Source organism: Macadamia integrifolia, chromosome 6 (assembly GCF_013358625.1).
Source record: "Macadamia integrifolia cultivar HAES 741 chromosome 6, SCU_Mint_v3, whole genome shotgun sequence".
NCBI classification, from domain to species: Eukaryota; Viridiplantae; Streptophyta; class Magnoliopsida; order Proteales; family Proteaceae; genus Macadamia; species Macadamia integrifolia.
Window position 1 is genome coordinate 6,413,348 of NC_056562.1, and position 17,440 is coordinate 6,430,787.

General features: G+C 37.7%; 1 protein-coding gene across 1 annotated transcript; it reads left to right on the forward strand.

The window, feature by feature from the left end:
• The first annotated feature begins 3,130 nt into the window (after positions 1-3,130).
• LOC122081992 (multiple RNA-binding domain-containing protein 1-like) lies at positions 3,131-17,189 on the forward strand. The gene is given in 16 exon segments (XM_042649458.1): positions 3,131-3,310; positions 3,410-3,517; positions 3,614-3,728; positions 3,903-4,603; positions 4,732-4,863; positions 5,269-5,358; positions 5,493-5,615; positions 7,173-7,497; positions 8,576-8,643; positions 10,588-10,759; positions 14,386-14,486; positions 14,553-14,591; positions 14,593-14,668; positions 14,760-14,933; positions 16,628-16,759; positions 16,849-17,189. Coding segments are annotated over 16 exon segments (2,688 nt in total). The 5' UTR covers positions 3,131-3,152; the 3' UTR covers positions 17,023-17,189.
• Positions 17,190-17,440: the final 251 nt, after the last annotated feature.

A 17,440-nucleotide genomic window follows, 5' to 3' on the forward strand; every position in this document is an offset into this window, starting at 1 on the left:
GAGAAAGGATCATTTTGAGAAGTTAGTCATCCTGGGATGACACTTGGACTTTGAGGTATTACCTTTGTTGTGTAGATGCTTTTGTCTTTACCTTTTGGTTTGCACCTTGCCATGTATTGTGCATTCAAAACATATTTGGGCAAGTAATGGTACTGTGTCTCTGTATGTTCAGTGTATGCAATACCTACCAATCTTGGCATCCTTAACCTTCTATATGAATCATAGCTGTCAATTAACAAACCTAGTCCCAGATTAATGGGGACAACCATGAATACTTAAAATTTCGTTTAGCATGCAATCACTGCAATTAACTCTGATTATTGGATCTGTCGATCATGAAACATTATCTTAATTTTTTTTTAGCATGAATTCTGATTTTATATCTCATTTTGGGTTTTCTCTCACTTGAACATATTTGAACTAAAAGGACTAACTACATAAGAATTCAAAGAGTAATGGTGAAACAGAATTAGAAAAGCCAATTTATTATAAATCTGTCATCAATGAAGGCTATATGGACCTAACTGCTCTATTTAACCTTGTGCATCTGAATATGTATTCTTTTCTAAAACCTTTTGTGAACCATTGCAGTGCTGTCCCGATTGGGCTTCAGTCCCATGCTTTAGCATGTATTGCACACACTTTCTTCTATTCAAGAATTCTTAGTTAAGCATGCCTTCTTTGCCTTTTCTATCCTTAGATTTCCAGTTTGGAATGTTGTTTCATCTCTAGCCAAAGATATTTATGTGGATTTTCTTAGTTTCAACTGTTGTAACTCATATACTAAAATGAGTGATGATTTAAAACTGCTCACTTGTTTATCGATTGATTAAACATAGTTTGATAACATCAAGAGAATTATTTCACAAACCAGCTTCTTTTATGATTTTATTTGATAGGGATTGTTGTTCACTGTGAGTGGTTGTTATAGCATCTTGTTCATGCCTTCATACACCAAGGGTGGAATGATGTAAGTTGTGCAGCAGTTTAGTTTTGAGTTATATTTTTAGGCTCACAATGCTTTCAATCTTAACTGAAATTTAGAAACCCCATCGGGTATTTACTTTGAAGCAAGCTCTGTGGCTAGGTCTCATAGTTACTTGTAAATTCCAACTCTACTTGATGGGTCTTTGACTCAAATTGGTAGAGCATTTAGAATATAGCATGTCTCAAGCATGTTCCAAGGGATGGTGGTTCGAACCCATCAAGACCCTTCTAACATTAACATGACTACTCTTGCTGACATGCATGATGGTGTACATGTCATGGCATTTTGTGTTTTGAAAGATTATTGCCATTATGGTAATGACAAAGGATATGCTAAGCATAATTCTTGTAACTAAAGGTGAAAACAAAGGATTTCAGGCTTTAATAATGATGTACTAATCGAAACCTTCCGAGTTCTGAGTTGCATATGTAGCCAATCCATTTCTCTCTGCCCATTTCCTCTTATTCTTATTCCCTCAGTCCCTCTGCGCAAGAGATCTTCTTCTAGGGTTGCTGAGCTGCTAATCCCTCAGCTAACTAGTCCTAGACTTTCTTGTTTTAGGAGATAAGATCTTAAGGGATTGGAAATTGTGTTACAAATATATAGAGAATCTTCACCTTTATCTCCCCCAGTTGGACTCCTCACTCTCTTTACCTAGTTCCAGCCTAGTTTTGAGGCTTAAAACTTGGTCATACTAGGGTCTATGTCCCTCTTACACGTGTCTAAATTATGCCATTTTGGCCCTTAAGGCACCTCTCACCCATAGGTTTGTTTTAATGGGTCCCGTCTTAACCATTTTGGACCAAAAAACCCTTTAATCTTCCATTGCTTTTCCAGATTTTAATTACTGATTTCAACTTTTTGTTAAGCTTTTTTACCTATTTAAGATCTGTTATAATAGAATAATAGTCCCACAACCACCTACTAATCATATTTCATTATCCAGTGCATCAGCTCCAAGAGATCTTCCTGCGATTGTAGTAATCTATATTTTTCCACTCTAGATTCTATAGGATTGTGAATGGAATGGGCTCACTGTCGCAATGCTTATCTCCCCAGAATCCTTTTTGGGTTTCTTCTTCTGAAGAATTGATTTGTTTTGCTGTACTTGGTCCAAGAAATTTGAGATAAGAACAAGGAATTTAAAAGAGAGGGTTACATTTCAATGGATTCTGAACTGATTTTTCAATGATTTTGATGGTAAAATTTGATACATGGACTGTAGGATCCAGGATAAACTGCTAATTGTAAGCTTAATTCTGGCAATGAGCTTATCTTGCTAGGATTTAGGCTATAATGGTTGGCTTACGCACTCCACCTTTGTTAGTTAGTTTATATGAGGTTGATTTTGCAAAAATGGGCCAACTAGGTCTTTTTCCCATCAAGAGACTGTTTAAGATGTGTGTAGGATTATGTTTGAAGAGAAATCATATTTACACGAAGTTCTCATTTTGACTACTCTGCTTTCTAAACCTTTATTGAATGTTAGAGTAATTGCATCTCCTTCGAGAGCTAATAATGAGGTCGCATAATGGACTCAAAGAGAACATGTTACTTTCTGAAATTAGTGGTTAAACAAGTGAAAGTTGGTTACAAGAGTTCTATTGTTAAGAATTATGCCTCAATTCTCACTTAGTTACCAAAGTTATATTGTGATCGCTTGTTGTGAACTTCATAACTGCAACAATTCATCAGGGTAGTCAACATACATGAGGAAGACAAATGAATGAGCTAAGGATACAAATTGCAAATCAAATGGCAATAGATAAGGGTTACCCCCTGATTTGATTGTTTATGTAATAAAATATTAAGACACCTATTTACAGCTATGATTTTTATTTTGTAACCCCTATGAACTTAAATAGGAAACTTTTGCTTTTTTATTAAGATGAATGTGGAAACATCTTATGTTTTTATTTATGTATTTCCTTTAAGTAATGTATTTTAAAAGACAATTTCATAACAAAGTACTCCCTTATTTAAGTTAAATTTGACCATAATGGCATGTATGCAATTATTGATTTTATTGTTCATAAGTGAATTTATATAAAGTGCTTGCCAAACGCTGTTTCTGTTCTTTTCCTGTTCTAAGGACCTTTTCGGAATAGTTTCACCAAACGTTGTTTCTATTTCACCAGAGTTTTCTCACAGCCTGGAATCGAAAATGAACACTTCTGTAAAAGAACACCCTCCAAGAATAGTGTGTTGTCAAACGGCCCCTAAAGTGCTCTTCATATTCCTCCTATTTCTTCACTTGTTTGATGTTTCTACCATCTCGAAATTTGATCTTCTGGTGTTCCGCAATCGAAGCCTTAGGAGAATGTGTGTGTTTTTCCTCTCTTATTGTAAGAATTGTTTTTCCTTGGCATTCGTTTGGTTATTTTTCCTTATTTAATCTGATGTGTGTATTTTTATTTTCAGGTCTTGGATTTGTGTCAAGAATTTACCTAAATATGTGGCAGACGATCGTCTTAGAGAGTTCTTCTCTCAGAAGGGAGAAGTTACCGACGCCAAACTCATGCGAACCATGTAAACTATTTAAATTCCTCTTCTTTTCCTTTGTTGTGATGGGTTCTATTTAGTCTTAAATTGATTTTCTTTTTCCCATTTCGTGGGTACTCTCAGGGATGGTAAGAGCAGGCAATTCGCTTTCATCGGGTTTCGAACTGAACGAGAAGCTGAAGAAGCTCTCAAGTTCTTTAATAACTCATTCCTGGATAACAGTAGACTTACATGTGAGGTGTGTATCTTGCTACATGGAAAATTTATGAATTTAGTATTTGTTCTGTGATTGTTTTAAGCTTTAGAATGGAGGAAAAATGATGCTTGTAACCTGTCAGAAGCAAACACTGGATGATTTTAACTGGAATGCTTTCTTAATTGAACCTGAAATACCTGCCACTTGTTACTTCAGGTTGCTCGTAAGGTTGGGGATCCAAATATGCCTCGACCATGGGGTCGGTATTCTGCAATGAAACTAGAGAAAGTGGATGAAGAGAACAAGAAAAACATTGGTACCAAAAGCTTGATCCATGTAGATACCAAGGGGAATGTGCAGAATTCTAAAAGTAGTGAAAATGATGACCCTCAGCTTCAGGAATTTCTTCAGGTTATGCAGCCTCGTATTAAGTCAAAGTTGTGGGCAAATGATTCCATGGGAGTTCCCCTTCTTGAACCAAATGGTAGAGCTGGCACGAAACAGTTGGATGAGGCAGATGGACAACAATCGGGTTCAAATCATCTTGAATATGATGAAAATGATAAAAGAGAAAATGGGTCATCGAATGCTCATGCAGCAAAGCAGTCAGGTGATGTGATCAATGATGAGGTTGTCTCAGACATGGATTATTTCAAGAGCAGAGTTAAGAGACAGTGGTCGGATTCAGAGAGTGATGATGATTCACCCATTGAAAAATATGATCAGGGTAGTAAGGAGTCAGACATAGAGGAGCAATGTGATCCCAATCAAAATGAAGCTCCAAAAGACATGGTTAAAAAGGAGGCCTCTTCTGAAACTGATGGTGAAAGAGACCTGTCATCAAGACTGAATGATGCAAGAGAAGAAGTTCTAGAGACTGGTCGTCTCTTTGTTCGCAATCTTCCATACAGCGCAACGTATGTTCTATTTCGAGCAAGTCTTCTCTTGATATAATAGAAATTAAATCTGAGTATATTCTTGTTAGGGAGTCAGTAATTCCAATTGGTTGTTCTGATTGGTCTATCATGTTTATGTTGGAATTCAGTGAGGATGATCTGGCAGAGCTTTTCAGCAAATTTGGCAATGTCTCACAGGTCCATATAGTAGTTGATAAAGACACCAAGCGATCTAAAGGAATTGCTTACGTTCTTTATACAATTCCAGAATCTGCTCTTAGGTAGCTATTTCTCATAATTCTATATGATGCATTTTTCTATGTTTTATAGAATGACTTTTGGTGAGGTTAAGAAGGCTTTGATATGAAAATTTATTTATCTAAAATAGGATTTAGATTTTATATTTCCTTTTCTCTTCCCTATTAAGGATCCCATCAAGCTTTAAACTTTGTGAATCATTTGATGTGGAGTAATGAGCCAAGATGCAAAAATATACTAATGTCTCCCCCCCCCCCCCCCTCTCTTACCCTCTGAGGTCTGAACTCTAGAATTTAGATCATGCTGTTTCTTGTTTCTTAATGACGATGAATTTTTCATGATATTTTGGATATGTATCACCTACTGACATGAAAACCACTTTCACTGATTTCCTTTTATAGTCATTTTTATTTAATTTTTTTCTTCAGGGCATTGGAAGAATTAGACAATTCTATTTTCCAAGGCAGATTGCTGCACATTATGCCAGCAAAGCAACAAAATCCTTCTGAGAAGCAACAGTCAGTAGTGCTAAGCTCTTACAGCTTATGTTATGTTTCCAAGTTTTGATTGTTCATTGATTTTAGAATCATTCTTTAACTCCTGTGTGTTGACCAGTTAGAGACCATTATGTTTGGGTTTGCTGATTTTTCAGGTCTAGTGTTGCTGCTGGTCAAGCTTCAAAAACTTTTAAGCAAAAGAGGGAGGAACAGAAGAAAGCATCTGAAGCTAGTGGAGATACACAAGCATGGAACAGCTTGTTCATGTGCCCTGATACGCTATGTTGGTTCAAAATTTTCCAATTATATATATATATATATATATATATATATGTTTTCTGAGATTGTGGTGCTAAAGTGAAACTGTTCATGAAATAATAATAATATATATATATATGCACCTGGATGAGGAAATTACTTCTACTGCCTATTTTTTTATTATTCAGTTAATACTCATTTAAGTGTAGGCTGTTGGTAATATTAGACAGCCTGTCCATTTAGCTATTCTTTCTGCTGGCAAAACATTATGCTGAAATTAACTCAGAGGTTAGTGGTTTTATATTTTTATTCAGTGGCTAGCAGATTTTCCTTCTTGCAAGGTTGCTGCAAATGAAGAAATTGCAATCCGGCTTTCACAAGGCGTTTAACAAGAAAAATAAACGTTTCCCTACAATGGAAATCCCAATCATAGTTGTCAAGGCATCGCATCCAGGAGCCTTGGTCGCCTAGGCGGGCGCCTTGGACGCCTTGTGTCCAAACCCCCTCCAACGCCTTGGGTCGCCTAGATGGCGTGGCAACTAAGATCCCATTACTAGGGACTAGGGAGTATGTTAGTATGTCTTTCAATATGGTTTGTCAGCCTAATTTCACAAGTTTGAGTGATTTTCATCAAAACGTGATGTGCTGGTCTTGGAATGAGGTTGGGTTTTACTTTTATATCGAGTGAGGATAGGAGAGGTGTTTGTACATCTCACTTTAGCTTATCCTAGGCTCTATATGTTAGTCCTTGAGAAGAATGTTCTGTGTATAACATTACATGGAAATCTGCAATGGGATGTTAGCATTAGGCTGTTTTTCAAGAGGAATTTGTTTGATTGGGAGTTATATGAATTGGCAAATCTACTGCAGGCCATCTACATCATTTCTTTGGATGTTTTCATCAATCATCACGTGATCAAAGATTGTGGATTAATGACACTAAAGGTTCTTGATTGAAGTGTATTTTCCTAGGCCCTGATCATAGGGATAGAGCTCTCATTTGAAGTTTTCAAGCTCCTCCCAAGATTCAGATATTTGCTTCAGCCCATGCCTATTAGCACAGTTCTTACTTTAGAGCTGTTGCAAAACAGAGGATTCAAATTAGCTAACAACATTTAGATGCTGGCTTAAGCTGATTGCTGATTATTGGGCCTCCATAATGGGGAGGGCACTGGACCGTCCCCACCAAATAATTTCAGGGGACGGAAGCCTTCCTGAAGGGGAATCCAGTGGTGGGAAATCATTCAAGACTAGTCAACAGAGATATTCTTTCCTTTTTTAATGTTAATTCACAGGTTTTTTCTTCTTCTGTGTAATCTGGTTGATCTTTTTGTACATCCTTACTTAATTGTAATGTATTGTGAGTTGATTGATGTAAATATGTACCAATTCGGACTTTAAAGTCTGGAATGAGATCTCAAAGTTAAATACGTAGAACTTTATGTTTGTGCTTGGTTCTGATTTAATACTTCTTAATCTTTTGTTTGTGGCCTTACATGAGTGAATTCTTAAACTCAACTTTCTTGAATGGCCTACTTATAAAAATTTATTCTCATTTTTTCTTATTCATTTGAATAGGTTGTTGAAAACATTGCCAGGACACTTGGTGTTAAGAAAAGTGATCTGCTTGACCGTGAAGCAGATGATCTTGCTGTGCGTATTGCTTTGGGAGAAACTCAAGTGATTGCAGAGACCAAAAAGGCTCTGAATAATGTGGGAGTAAATGTTGCTGCATTGGAGGAATTAGCTGTTGGTAAAACTGTTGGCACTGGAAGAAGTAACCATGTTCTATTGGTGAAGAATTTACCTTATGGTTCTTCTGAAGGAGATCTTGCTAAGATGTTTGGGAAGTTTGGGAGTTTGGATAAAATTATTTTTTCTCCAACAAAAACATTGGCACTGGTATGTGTGTTATCAATTATCTTTTTGGTGGTGGTGTTTCTTCTATTTGTGTTTATTATGAAAAAATGTTCTGAATATCACCTTTATCTTGTTTTTTTACAATAATTAGATTCCATTTTTCTTTTCCTTTTAATTTTTAGGGCATGTTTCCTCGGCAGCCCACATTTGAAGGGTTTGCCCAAATAGGGTTTGCCAAATGTGAAAACAGATCACTATGGGCAGATAGGGCCCAAATTTTGTGGACAGATAGACACCAGCATCTCCTGCTCATATATCAAATTTCATCTCAAATAGGGTTTGCCAAATGTGAAAACAGAGCTTTGTAAAATCAGGGTTTTGGGAGACTACGTAATAGTGGTTGAAATACCATAGATGTGCATGGACATACATTGAAATGCATGCCAATACACAAGGGGACATATTTTATTGAATTAGGCTCTAAAATTTGACACTTGGCTAATTCAAGTCTTGTTCTCTCTATCCAATGGTTGGAATAGCATCATTTGGACTTTTGTGACCTCAAAATAGTTTCATTGTATATGAGAATAAGCAATCATGTTTTTATTTACTACTTCAGTGTAAGTTACTTTTAACCCTTCCCTTGTTTTAAGTCGACCTCTATTTTATCTCCTTAGATCAAATAGCGTAAGGAAAGTTGGTCTTTATGTATCTATCCCGAATTTTATGGAATGGAATGGAGTTGAGCTCTGGAGTTTGTTTGTGGTTGGTTCCATTGATTTGGATAGCAAGGGGCTGGAATCTCTCTCCTCTCAGATCAGAATCTCCCTATTTCAAGACTTCTTCTTCCTTGTTGAGATACCCTGTTTGGCTCTCTTTTGCTTAATCCGTTACAGTCATATTTACTGTTCTTATTAACTGTTTTACTTCTTTGCTTAATCTGAATATGTTTTGGTATATTATTTTGCTTCTGATTTGTTCTGTATATTCCCTAATCTGATTCCTTGCATGAAATCTTAAATTTTCCATCTTTCTTCCTTTTCTTTTCTTTTCTTTTCCTTTTAATAACAGGATATTGTTTCTTTTATATAATTGATGATCCCCTGTCATGGTATTACAGGTTGTTTTCCTTGAAGCAGCTGAAGCACATGCAGCTTTCAAAGGCTTCCCCCCCCCCCCCCTTTTTGGGTGGGGGGGTTGGGTTTCTAAATCTAAATAACATATTTTATTGAAAGATATAGAATGGTGTACAACAACAACAAAGACAAGCCAGAATCCCTTGATCTTGGCCTCTAGTGGAAGGAAACAGGGATGAAGGACACCAAATGACAGATTTGACGAACAATGTGAGAAGATCTACCTGGACATTTTCTGAAACATCCCGTTAGAATTGTCGAATTACCTTCTATCATAATGTTATTTTAAGTCTCTCTCACTGCCAGCTTGAAACCTATCCAAAGCAAAAGGAATTCAGCCATCACAGAGTCACCCTCTCCTATAGGGCCTGAATACACATGGAGCATAGCAGCTGAACTATATTCTGTCAAGTAGTTTGGGATTTTCCATTAGGAAGACAATTAACTTCATGGAAGCTATTTCAGCAAGGTAATTGGGGTTTTCTGAACCCTAGACATCATCAGGTTCCTTGGTACTTGTACTCATGACTGTCGTGGCATTGCCTAATTATTTTGAGCATAGATCAATTACCTTGACCACTGGCTAATCCTGAGCCAGTGAATTCCAGTGGAAGATCAGCTTGCGACAGGATCACAAGAAAAAACAAGGACAAACCAGATTTGAAAAGCAAACTAATAAGTAATAACAGAATAACAGTAGGTCTGATTTGGCCAATAATCAAGTCAAAAGGTCTTATTAGTGTAGAAGACTTCTGCAAAGTGTGATCAAAATCTGATGGTCAGGTTCACACTTATGTAGTAATCCTGCTTGGGGTAGGACAGTTCAAACTTGATCGCCTTGGACAGCTTGATTGAACGCAAGGTGAAACCAACAATGTGACCAAGGCATCCAAGGTGATCAAGGTGCCTGGATGCTAAGGTGTCACCTAGGGGACGCCTTGACAACTATTTCAGGAATCACCACCTGATATGAAAGGCTGGAATGTCCACCAATACCCAACTTTAGAGTCACCACCAATGGTTCCTGGAATCACCACCAGGGAGCCTAGTGAATCACCACAGCATGGAGCATTTTGAATCACCACAGAACCAAAGGTGATGAGCCAAATTCATTACTCAAATTCGTGTACAAGGCTGGAGTTCCTTACAAACTCTTATAAAAGACTTAAAAACAAACTCAAACTCAAAAAAGGAAAGTCCTAAACCAATCCTGAACTGATAAGGTAACATAAACTGACTAGAACTGACCCAAACATGTATTCTAACTAAACTAATGAAGTAAATCCCGTATTCCTCCCTTCTGTCCATATTTTAGGCCCATTAAAGAGGCCTATTACAAAGAAAACCCATTGAGCCAAAGGCCCAACATGTATAGAACCCAAGGCTTATTTCTGCTAAAATAAGCCCACTTTTGCTATTTATCTGCATCAGATGAGCTTGATGTTTCTGATGTTGATTGATTTTTTATGACCATGGTGAGTTTTGTATATGCAGTTTAGGGTAGAAGGTATGGCAACAGAGCAGTTTTTGGTACGGGATTGGGCTAAGTAACTAACCTGAACCCTGTCCATGATCTTATCTCCAACAATATATTTGAGGGGTGGGGAGGGCAGAACTGTGGGGGGAGAAAATGAACAAGGAAATAGGAAAATAATGGACAGTAACATTACTACAGGCTGTGAGTAATTGAAACCCTCAGGTGATCTTGAAATAATTTTATTTGTTAACAATTGAAGAAAAATAAAATCCTTGATTGGGGGCCATGCTGCTGTAATGAAAACCTGATGTAGGGCATTGAATGAGATCCGAAGCTGACACTAAACCTGATTGCAATTTTTCTTGCTTGCTTGTCTCTGTCACTGCCTTTTCATTTATTTATTTTAGTCTAATATACTTGCTGTAGCTGCTTACATTGCTGTTTTACATTATCAAGATTGAAATTATCTTCAACCCCACCCCCCCTCTTATGGATGCTCTATTTTCTCCTCTCCTGGAGATGTCCATCGTATTTGGAATGGGCCCCCAACGACATTCTTAGTTTGAGTGCAACAGCGGAGACCAAGTCACATAGTAATGTCATTGTTGGTGAACAAGATGTCAAGAGAGTGTTACTAGAGCAGCGCGTGGAAGGAATATTGGAAGTGGATATGGATCCTGATAGAGTTGAGGTTTGACAATTTTTTTCTTCTAAATTTGCCTATGTGGCTATTTTTCTTCTTGTTTCCTTTGTCTATTAAAGTGAAATATAAAATTGATTAGGCCCTACCAAACTAGAGGAATTCGCAAGCTAGGCAACTGAAGGCTTGTTGATAAGAGGTCCAACATTTTGCTACAAATAACATAGCTGGTGGTTGATTTATGGGGATTACATATTTGGAATAGATATTTATTTATTTTTGTATATTCCCATTATTTCCTCACATCTGGTTGAGTATACTCTTGGAAATGATTATTCTTTATTACTTCAATGGTAGCAAGTAAGAATGATATTTGAATTAGGTTCAAAGTCTAATGCGATTGTGGAACACCTTTTCTATTATTCTTTGTTAAATTGAAAATGATTTTTTTTCCCCGGGGGGGGGGGGGGGGGGGGGAGTGCTCTCAAATTATTATATCTGTTCAACTAGAGATGGTGGTTCCAGTTTGCTGCTGAATTTCCCTCATTTGTGTTACAGTCTTCATCTTTATTTGTCAAGTGATGCGGATCCGGATTCCAAGGATTGAAATCGGATCGCTTAGGGCTCACTTAGACACTCAATAAAACAAAAGGAATAACCAATGACAGGTTGTATTGAAATAAAGCTTCACTAAATGGCAGAATTGTAAATAAATGGAACTTTAGAAGGGAGTGGCAGACTTGTAATTAAAAAAGGGATCTTAAAGGGTAAATGATGGGATATGGAAGGAATTAGGAATTATTGTGAAGGGGTAAATTAGGAAACAAAACTAAGGCAAAGGTTGGATGTAAAAAGGGGAACAAGTAGGGGTAGTTTGGAAACACAAAGGACAAAAGAGAATAAAAGACAAAGAAAATTACCTGTTGGAAACAAGAAGCCATGATTCTGATATTAGGGGTTGTCTTCAGCCTCTAGACAGCCAAGGGGTCTCGTTGAACACCAAAGAAAAAGAAAACGAGCTTCAGCCCTTAGAGCCTCTTTCAACAGCTCTTAATCTCCAGATCTGCAGTTGTTGAAGCCTGTTGAGTCGACCCAGAACATTGCAGTTCAAGAGATCAGGCAGATCTAAAGTGCAGATTTCTGAAACAAGGAATCAGCAACAGTAACTGGTTCCACCATGGATGACAGATTGATATCTTCACTGAGAAGAATTTCAGCCACCAAAATCATAGGTCTTCTGATTGCCCAGATTAGTAGATGCTTCGTCCAAAGTTTCAGAGTTAATAGATGGATTTGAAGAGGCTTTTGATCCAACTGAAGGCCGTTGGGTTAGTTCAGAACAGGGTTCTCCAGAAGGGAAAAATCATAGCATAAAAAATAAGGAAGAAGAAGAAAAGAAGGGAGAAGAAAGTGAATCTCAGAGGGAGGAAAAGAGGATCGGCAGCCATGGTTCAGCCAAGCAAGAATATTCAATTTCAAACTTCAATTCTTCAAATCTGAAATTGAGTTCCTCGATCCATTACATATCTAGTATAAAGGAAAAATCAAAACAATTTATGAAAATTTACTTGAAAAGAAACTACCCTAAATATCAACTGAAATAAGATCTCTTATTAAACTGATTTCTAATAAAAAGGAAAGCAAATAAAAATCAAGTCAAAATATAGTTCCCTAAATCTATCGCCAAGCTGCATCAGCTCTCCTGGTCTTAAAAGAACTCGACTCCATCGAGTTAGGTCGTGCTCCTAAGATACCCTTGTAATCCGATGAGGTGGCACGTATCTCAAAGCAAACGACAGAGACGTAACTCCGTGAAGAGAAAGAGTAAGTTGACGTGTCACTGGAGCAGGAATCAGTCGACGACGTGGCATGTCTGATAATGTGTGTGGCCTCATCAAATATGTACGACCTCCTTGCTTCACCTTGATAGTGTTCCTTGCACCATCATAGAGAATGCCTGCGTGTCACTGCCAAGGTCGCCCTAGAAGAATGTCGCAGTGTGCCAATGGGGTGACCAAGCAAGTCATATGGTACTGTAGTGGCCCAAATTGTAGATGTACTCGAACAATTGCAGTGGCCTCTTCTCGAGCTGTGGGTCCAAAACCTTGCACGTGAATCTTCTTGAAAAGCTGTTTCTGTGGAGGGTTGTGTGTTCGAACAAACTCAACAAATATAAAATTTGTTTTTGCCCCAATATCAACAATTGCATGAACATCAGTAGGGTCGGAGCCGTGCAGGAGAGTACCCTTCTGTCTGAAGAGAGGAAGCTTGTCAACTAGTCTGTTTGAAAATGATGAAAGACTAGTTGAATGAGCTTCTACATCTTCATCACCATAGTCGAACATATCATATTCCTCGAGGGGATAAGGATATAAAGCAAACTCATCTTCAATCTTCTCTATTGGTTGCTTCTCTACTGCATTCACAGAACGAGTCCTATTGGGACACTTGTTGGAGTAGGTAGTGACCCTTTTCGTCACAACTATGGCATCTGATGTTCTTTACCTCATCACTATCCTTGACGAACTCTGACCTTTTTTTCAATTCTACGAGCTTTAGGCTTCTTTTCCTCCATACGTGGTGGAGGTCTATAAACTAGAGAAGCCTTGAGTATACCCTTCCAATAAATGGACTTCTCTTCAGCTGTTTTGGCATGAGCCACTACCACATCAACAGACCTGAAATCAGTGTTAGCCAACTCGAGTCGGATCTCAGTACTTAGCCCACTGATATTTCGTATCATTCGTTGCTGGTCTGTTTCCTGAAGTCGACACCTTGAAGACAATTTGTGGAACTCAAGGGTGTAGGAATCCACATCCTTGTTACTTTGTTGCAAGTTAAGCAGTTTATGGAATATTACCTTCTCATGATTAAGGAGAACAAATTTTTCAGTCAGAATCTACTTCATAACCTCCCAATTGGTAACGGGTCCAAGCCTTCTGACAAACCTTGCATGCAGTACATCATCCCACCATGAACATACATACCCAATAAACTTGGTGAGGATGAGTTCACACTTCTTCACGTCTGGAATAGACGTATATACAAAAATCCTCTCCACTTTAGTAATCCAGCCTAGGAATTCTTCAGGTCTCTTTTCACCACTGAACTCTGGAACCTCAACTTTGATGCCATAATCTCTGCCAGAAAATTGCCGGGTAACATCCTGGGGGACAATTGAATTAAGTTGCTGCCTTTGAGGTGTATCTTCGATCTGTAAAGTGTTGAACTGAGGAGGTAGTGTAGAGGATCCTTCTTCAGCTCGTTTGTCAGACCTTTTTCATAAAGGCAGTCATCTCTTCCATAAACTTGTCAAACTTGGCTTCAGTCCTCTCAAGCATAGCATCAGTATTCTGTTGATTCTTAGCTAACTCACGATACAATTTATGCAACTCAGCATTGGTGATGTGACCCATCATGATTAGAAAATTGTAGGAAATTTGCTCTGATACCACTTGTTGCAGATCCGATTTTAGTCCTTGGAATACAGATCCCCATCATCAAGAATCTGAATTTTAAAATGTATGTGTGTGTGTGTGTGTATTAGAATCCTTGAGTGGTACTATTGTTGAGCACTAAAAAAAGGGTCAATTCAGACACCTTTAAAATGATTATATGCATGTGAATGCAGATGATATTTCCTTTATCTGCTAACAATACCTCTCTTTGGGTTACAGTCTCGATCTCTATTTGTCAAGAACCTAAATTTCAAAACATCTGACGAGGGTTTGAGAAAGCATTTTAGTGAAAATATGAAGGAAAGATCCAGAGTACCAAGGTAAATTTTTGGCTCTGGACATCTTTATCATATTATTTCTGATCTTATTCTTCTCTAATGTTTCAGTTCTGTCATTGTGCAGATGAAGAAGCATCTGAAAAATGGGAACTCTCTCAATGGCTTTTGGTTTTATTGAGTTCGATTCTGTAGAAACGGCGAAAAATGTGTGCAGGGATTTACAGGTTATAACTTGTGATGGTAACTCATCAAGAATATCATGTGTCTTCATGTAATTTTAGTTAGGTAATGGAACACTTGTCTTGTCTAGTTCAGGGAACTGTTTTGGATGGTCATGCTCTTATTTTGCAACTTTGTCATGCCAAGAAGGATGGGCAAGTAGCAAAAAAAGTTGACAATGATAGGAGTTCAACAAAAATAATTGTGAGAAATGTTGCTTTTGAGGCTACAGAGAAAGATCTAAAGCAACTATTTAGTCCATTTGGCCAGGTGCTTAATAGTTCTCATATGTTCTTAGACCATCCAATGGATGATAAATAGATGCTTTGAAATGCTTACCCCCTTTCTGTTAGTTGTTTTTTGGTAAGAGGTAAAGAAAGTAAATAATTAAAGGTCTTAGTTGGAAAGTTATTCATTGATGTACAACTGAGTTTGAGATAATGTCTTACAAATCACCCTTCAAAGATGGAGAGACAGGCACAGATAGAATAAATGTGGGGCAACTCATTCTATGCAAAGTTGTGGATGATTTCAGTTTCCAGTAATCGTGTTCCAAGGACATAAGAGCTTTGGAGGACATCAAGCTGGATCCTTTTTCTAGAAATGGAACAAGAAATTATTTACAACCCTCCAACCAATGTCTAATGAATTACCCTGCAAAGATCAAGGGCAGACACAATGGAACATTCTGGGGACAACTAAGAAATGTGAAAGTTGTGAGTAGTTTCAGTATTCAGTAAGCTGGTTCCTTGGGCATATGGACTTGTGAGGACATATATATCCTCCTCCTTAAGATGTTAACGGATTATTTGCAACTTCCCGACCAGTTCCATCTAATACTATTTAACTGCCTGTAGCTTAGAGATGTGACTGATGTCATATCAGGGGATGTTGGACATCACAAAAGTTGTGAGTTTGTCTTCATTGCGAATATTGGTCCATGTGATAGAACAGAGAGCCCAACTGGTCAAGTCCCAGTGCCAAACAAGTAGGGAAGTGTCCTAAAATTGAGAACCAAGTGATTGAAAATTACAATAATGGAACAATGTTCCATTATAATGAAGTAGCGTTGTTGTAATTTATGAAACTATATGTAATCACTTCCCATGATTGTTTTGGGTGAAATTTGACCAGTGACATGGGTGTGGGGTCTTTTTATAAAATTAATCCACCTTCATCTTTCTTCCATATCTACCACATTGCAAGAGAATGATCTTTTAATGGAAGACCAAGTTCACAAACCCTTGTGGGGTTCAGTTATTCCCATGTCTCAATAAGACCATATTAGTCCCAAGTATGTGTGATAGTTTTCTTGTTCCATTAATTCAGTGGCATTATCATTTTGTGCACAATGTTAAATTTGTCTTGAAACTGAGTGAATTTTAAACACTTATATCCAAGCAGGAAGTTTCTTGAACATCTAAAATTTTGCATTTTATTTTCTTCCGGACAATTTACATGAGACGCATTCTCTGCATTCAGTATTCTCAGACTCTGCTTACCAAAAAAAAAAAAATCTGAGACTTCTCTTCCATGCAACCTTTTATTTGAACCTTTGTAATTAAGGATATTTCTGGATACATGATTGATGTCTGTTGCCCTCAAACTTTTATTTTCTTTAAATCTCCTATGTGAAGAAGAACCAAGCCTCTAGAAGCCAATTCCTTTCAAATGACATGAATTACTGAAGTAATTTTTTTAGATGCTCTTAATACCTTTTCTCCCCCCTCCCACCTTCGGGAGAAAAAAATTGAAGAAACAGAAAGAAAAGAAGAATTTGGCATGGGTCTTTATTCATTTAACTCGAGCATTCATCAAACTTTCCTTTGATCATGCTTGCTTTCCATTGAGTATACTATTGTCTGAATAAATTTTGCGAATGCAACTGTGTGTAGATTAACTGTATAGCTGCTAAGAACCATGAGATGATCCCACTGCTACTCATTTATTGTGATTTGTGGTAGATTAAAAGCTTAAGGCTGCAAATGAAGTTGGGAAGCCATAGAGGCTTTGCATTTGTGGAGTATGTCACAAAGCAAGAGGCACAGAATGCACTTCAAGCTCTTGCAAGCACCCATCTGTATGGTCACCATCTGGTGAGGCTGTTAAAAAGTTTCGCGATATGTATTTTAATCTGCTTGGTTACCACAGGATCTTGGTTACAACTCCCCATAATTACTTTTAGGTCTTGGAACGAGCAAAAGAAGGTGAGAGTTTGGAAGAAGTACAGGCTAGAACTGCTGCATAGTTCAATGGTGAGGAAAATGGGTTTCAGAACCCAATGAAGTTGTCCAAGAACAGGAAACAGTTGGCTGTTGTTGATGAAGGCAGTGTTAAGTTTCAAAGAATTGCAGATTAGTGCTTCATAAAATTTTGTAGAATAGAAGTCTAAAAGCTAAAATGAGTTGTCTCATCGATCACAGTAGTTACTATTCATGTACGAGTTATTTAGGTGAAAGCAGCTACTCCCAGTTTTCGTGTTTGGGAGTCTCATGATTGTTAATCTCTCTCTCTATCGTTCTTTAATCCTTCTTCTTCTTCTTCTTCTTCTTCACACTAGTGGGGCCAATAACCATCTATTCTTATCCACACAAAGCGTAAAATAAGATTCTATCCCATAACCTCCTCCCTAGAAGCCCGCTCTTCAAATCGAAACTGTCACCAGACTCATCACTAAACTATCTAGTGTTGATAGTATTATCTTTTCATGCCCTCCTCTGTTTAGGCGTCACTTGCGCCAGACCCGTGGGGAACTTTTTTTCCGGAGAAAAATATTG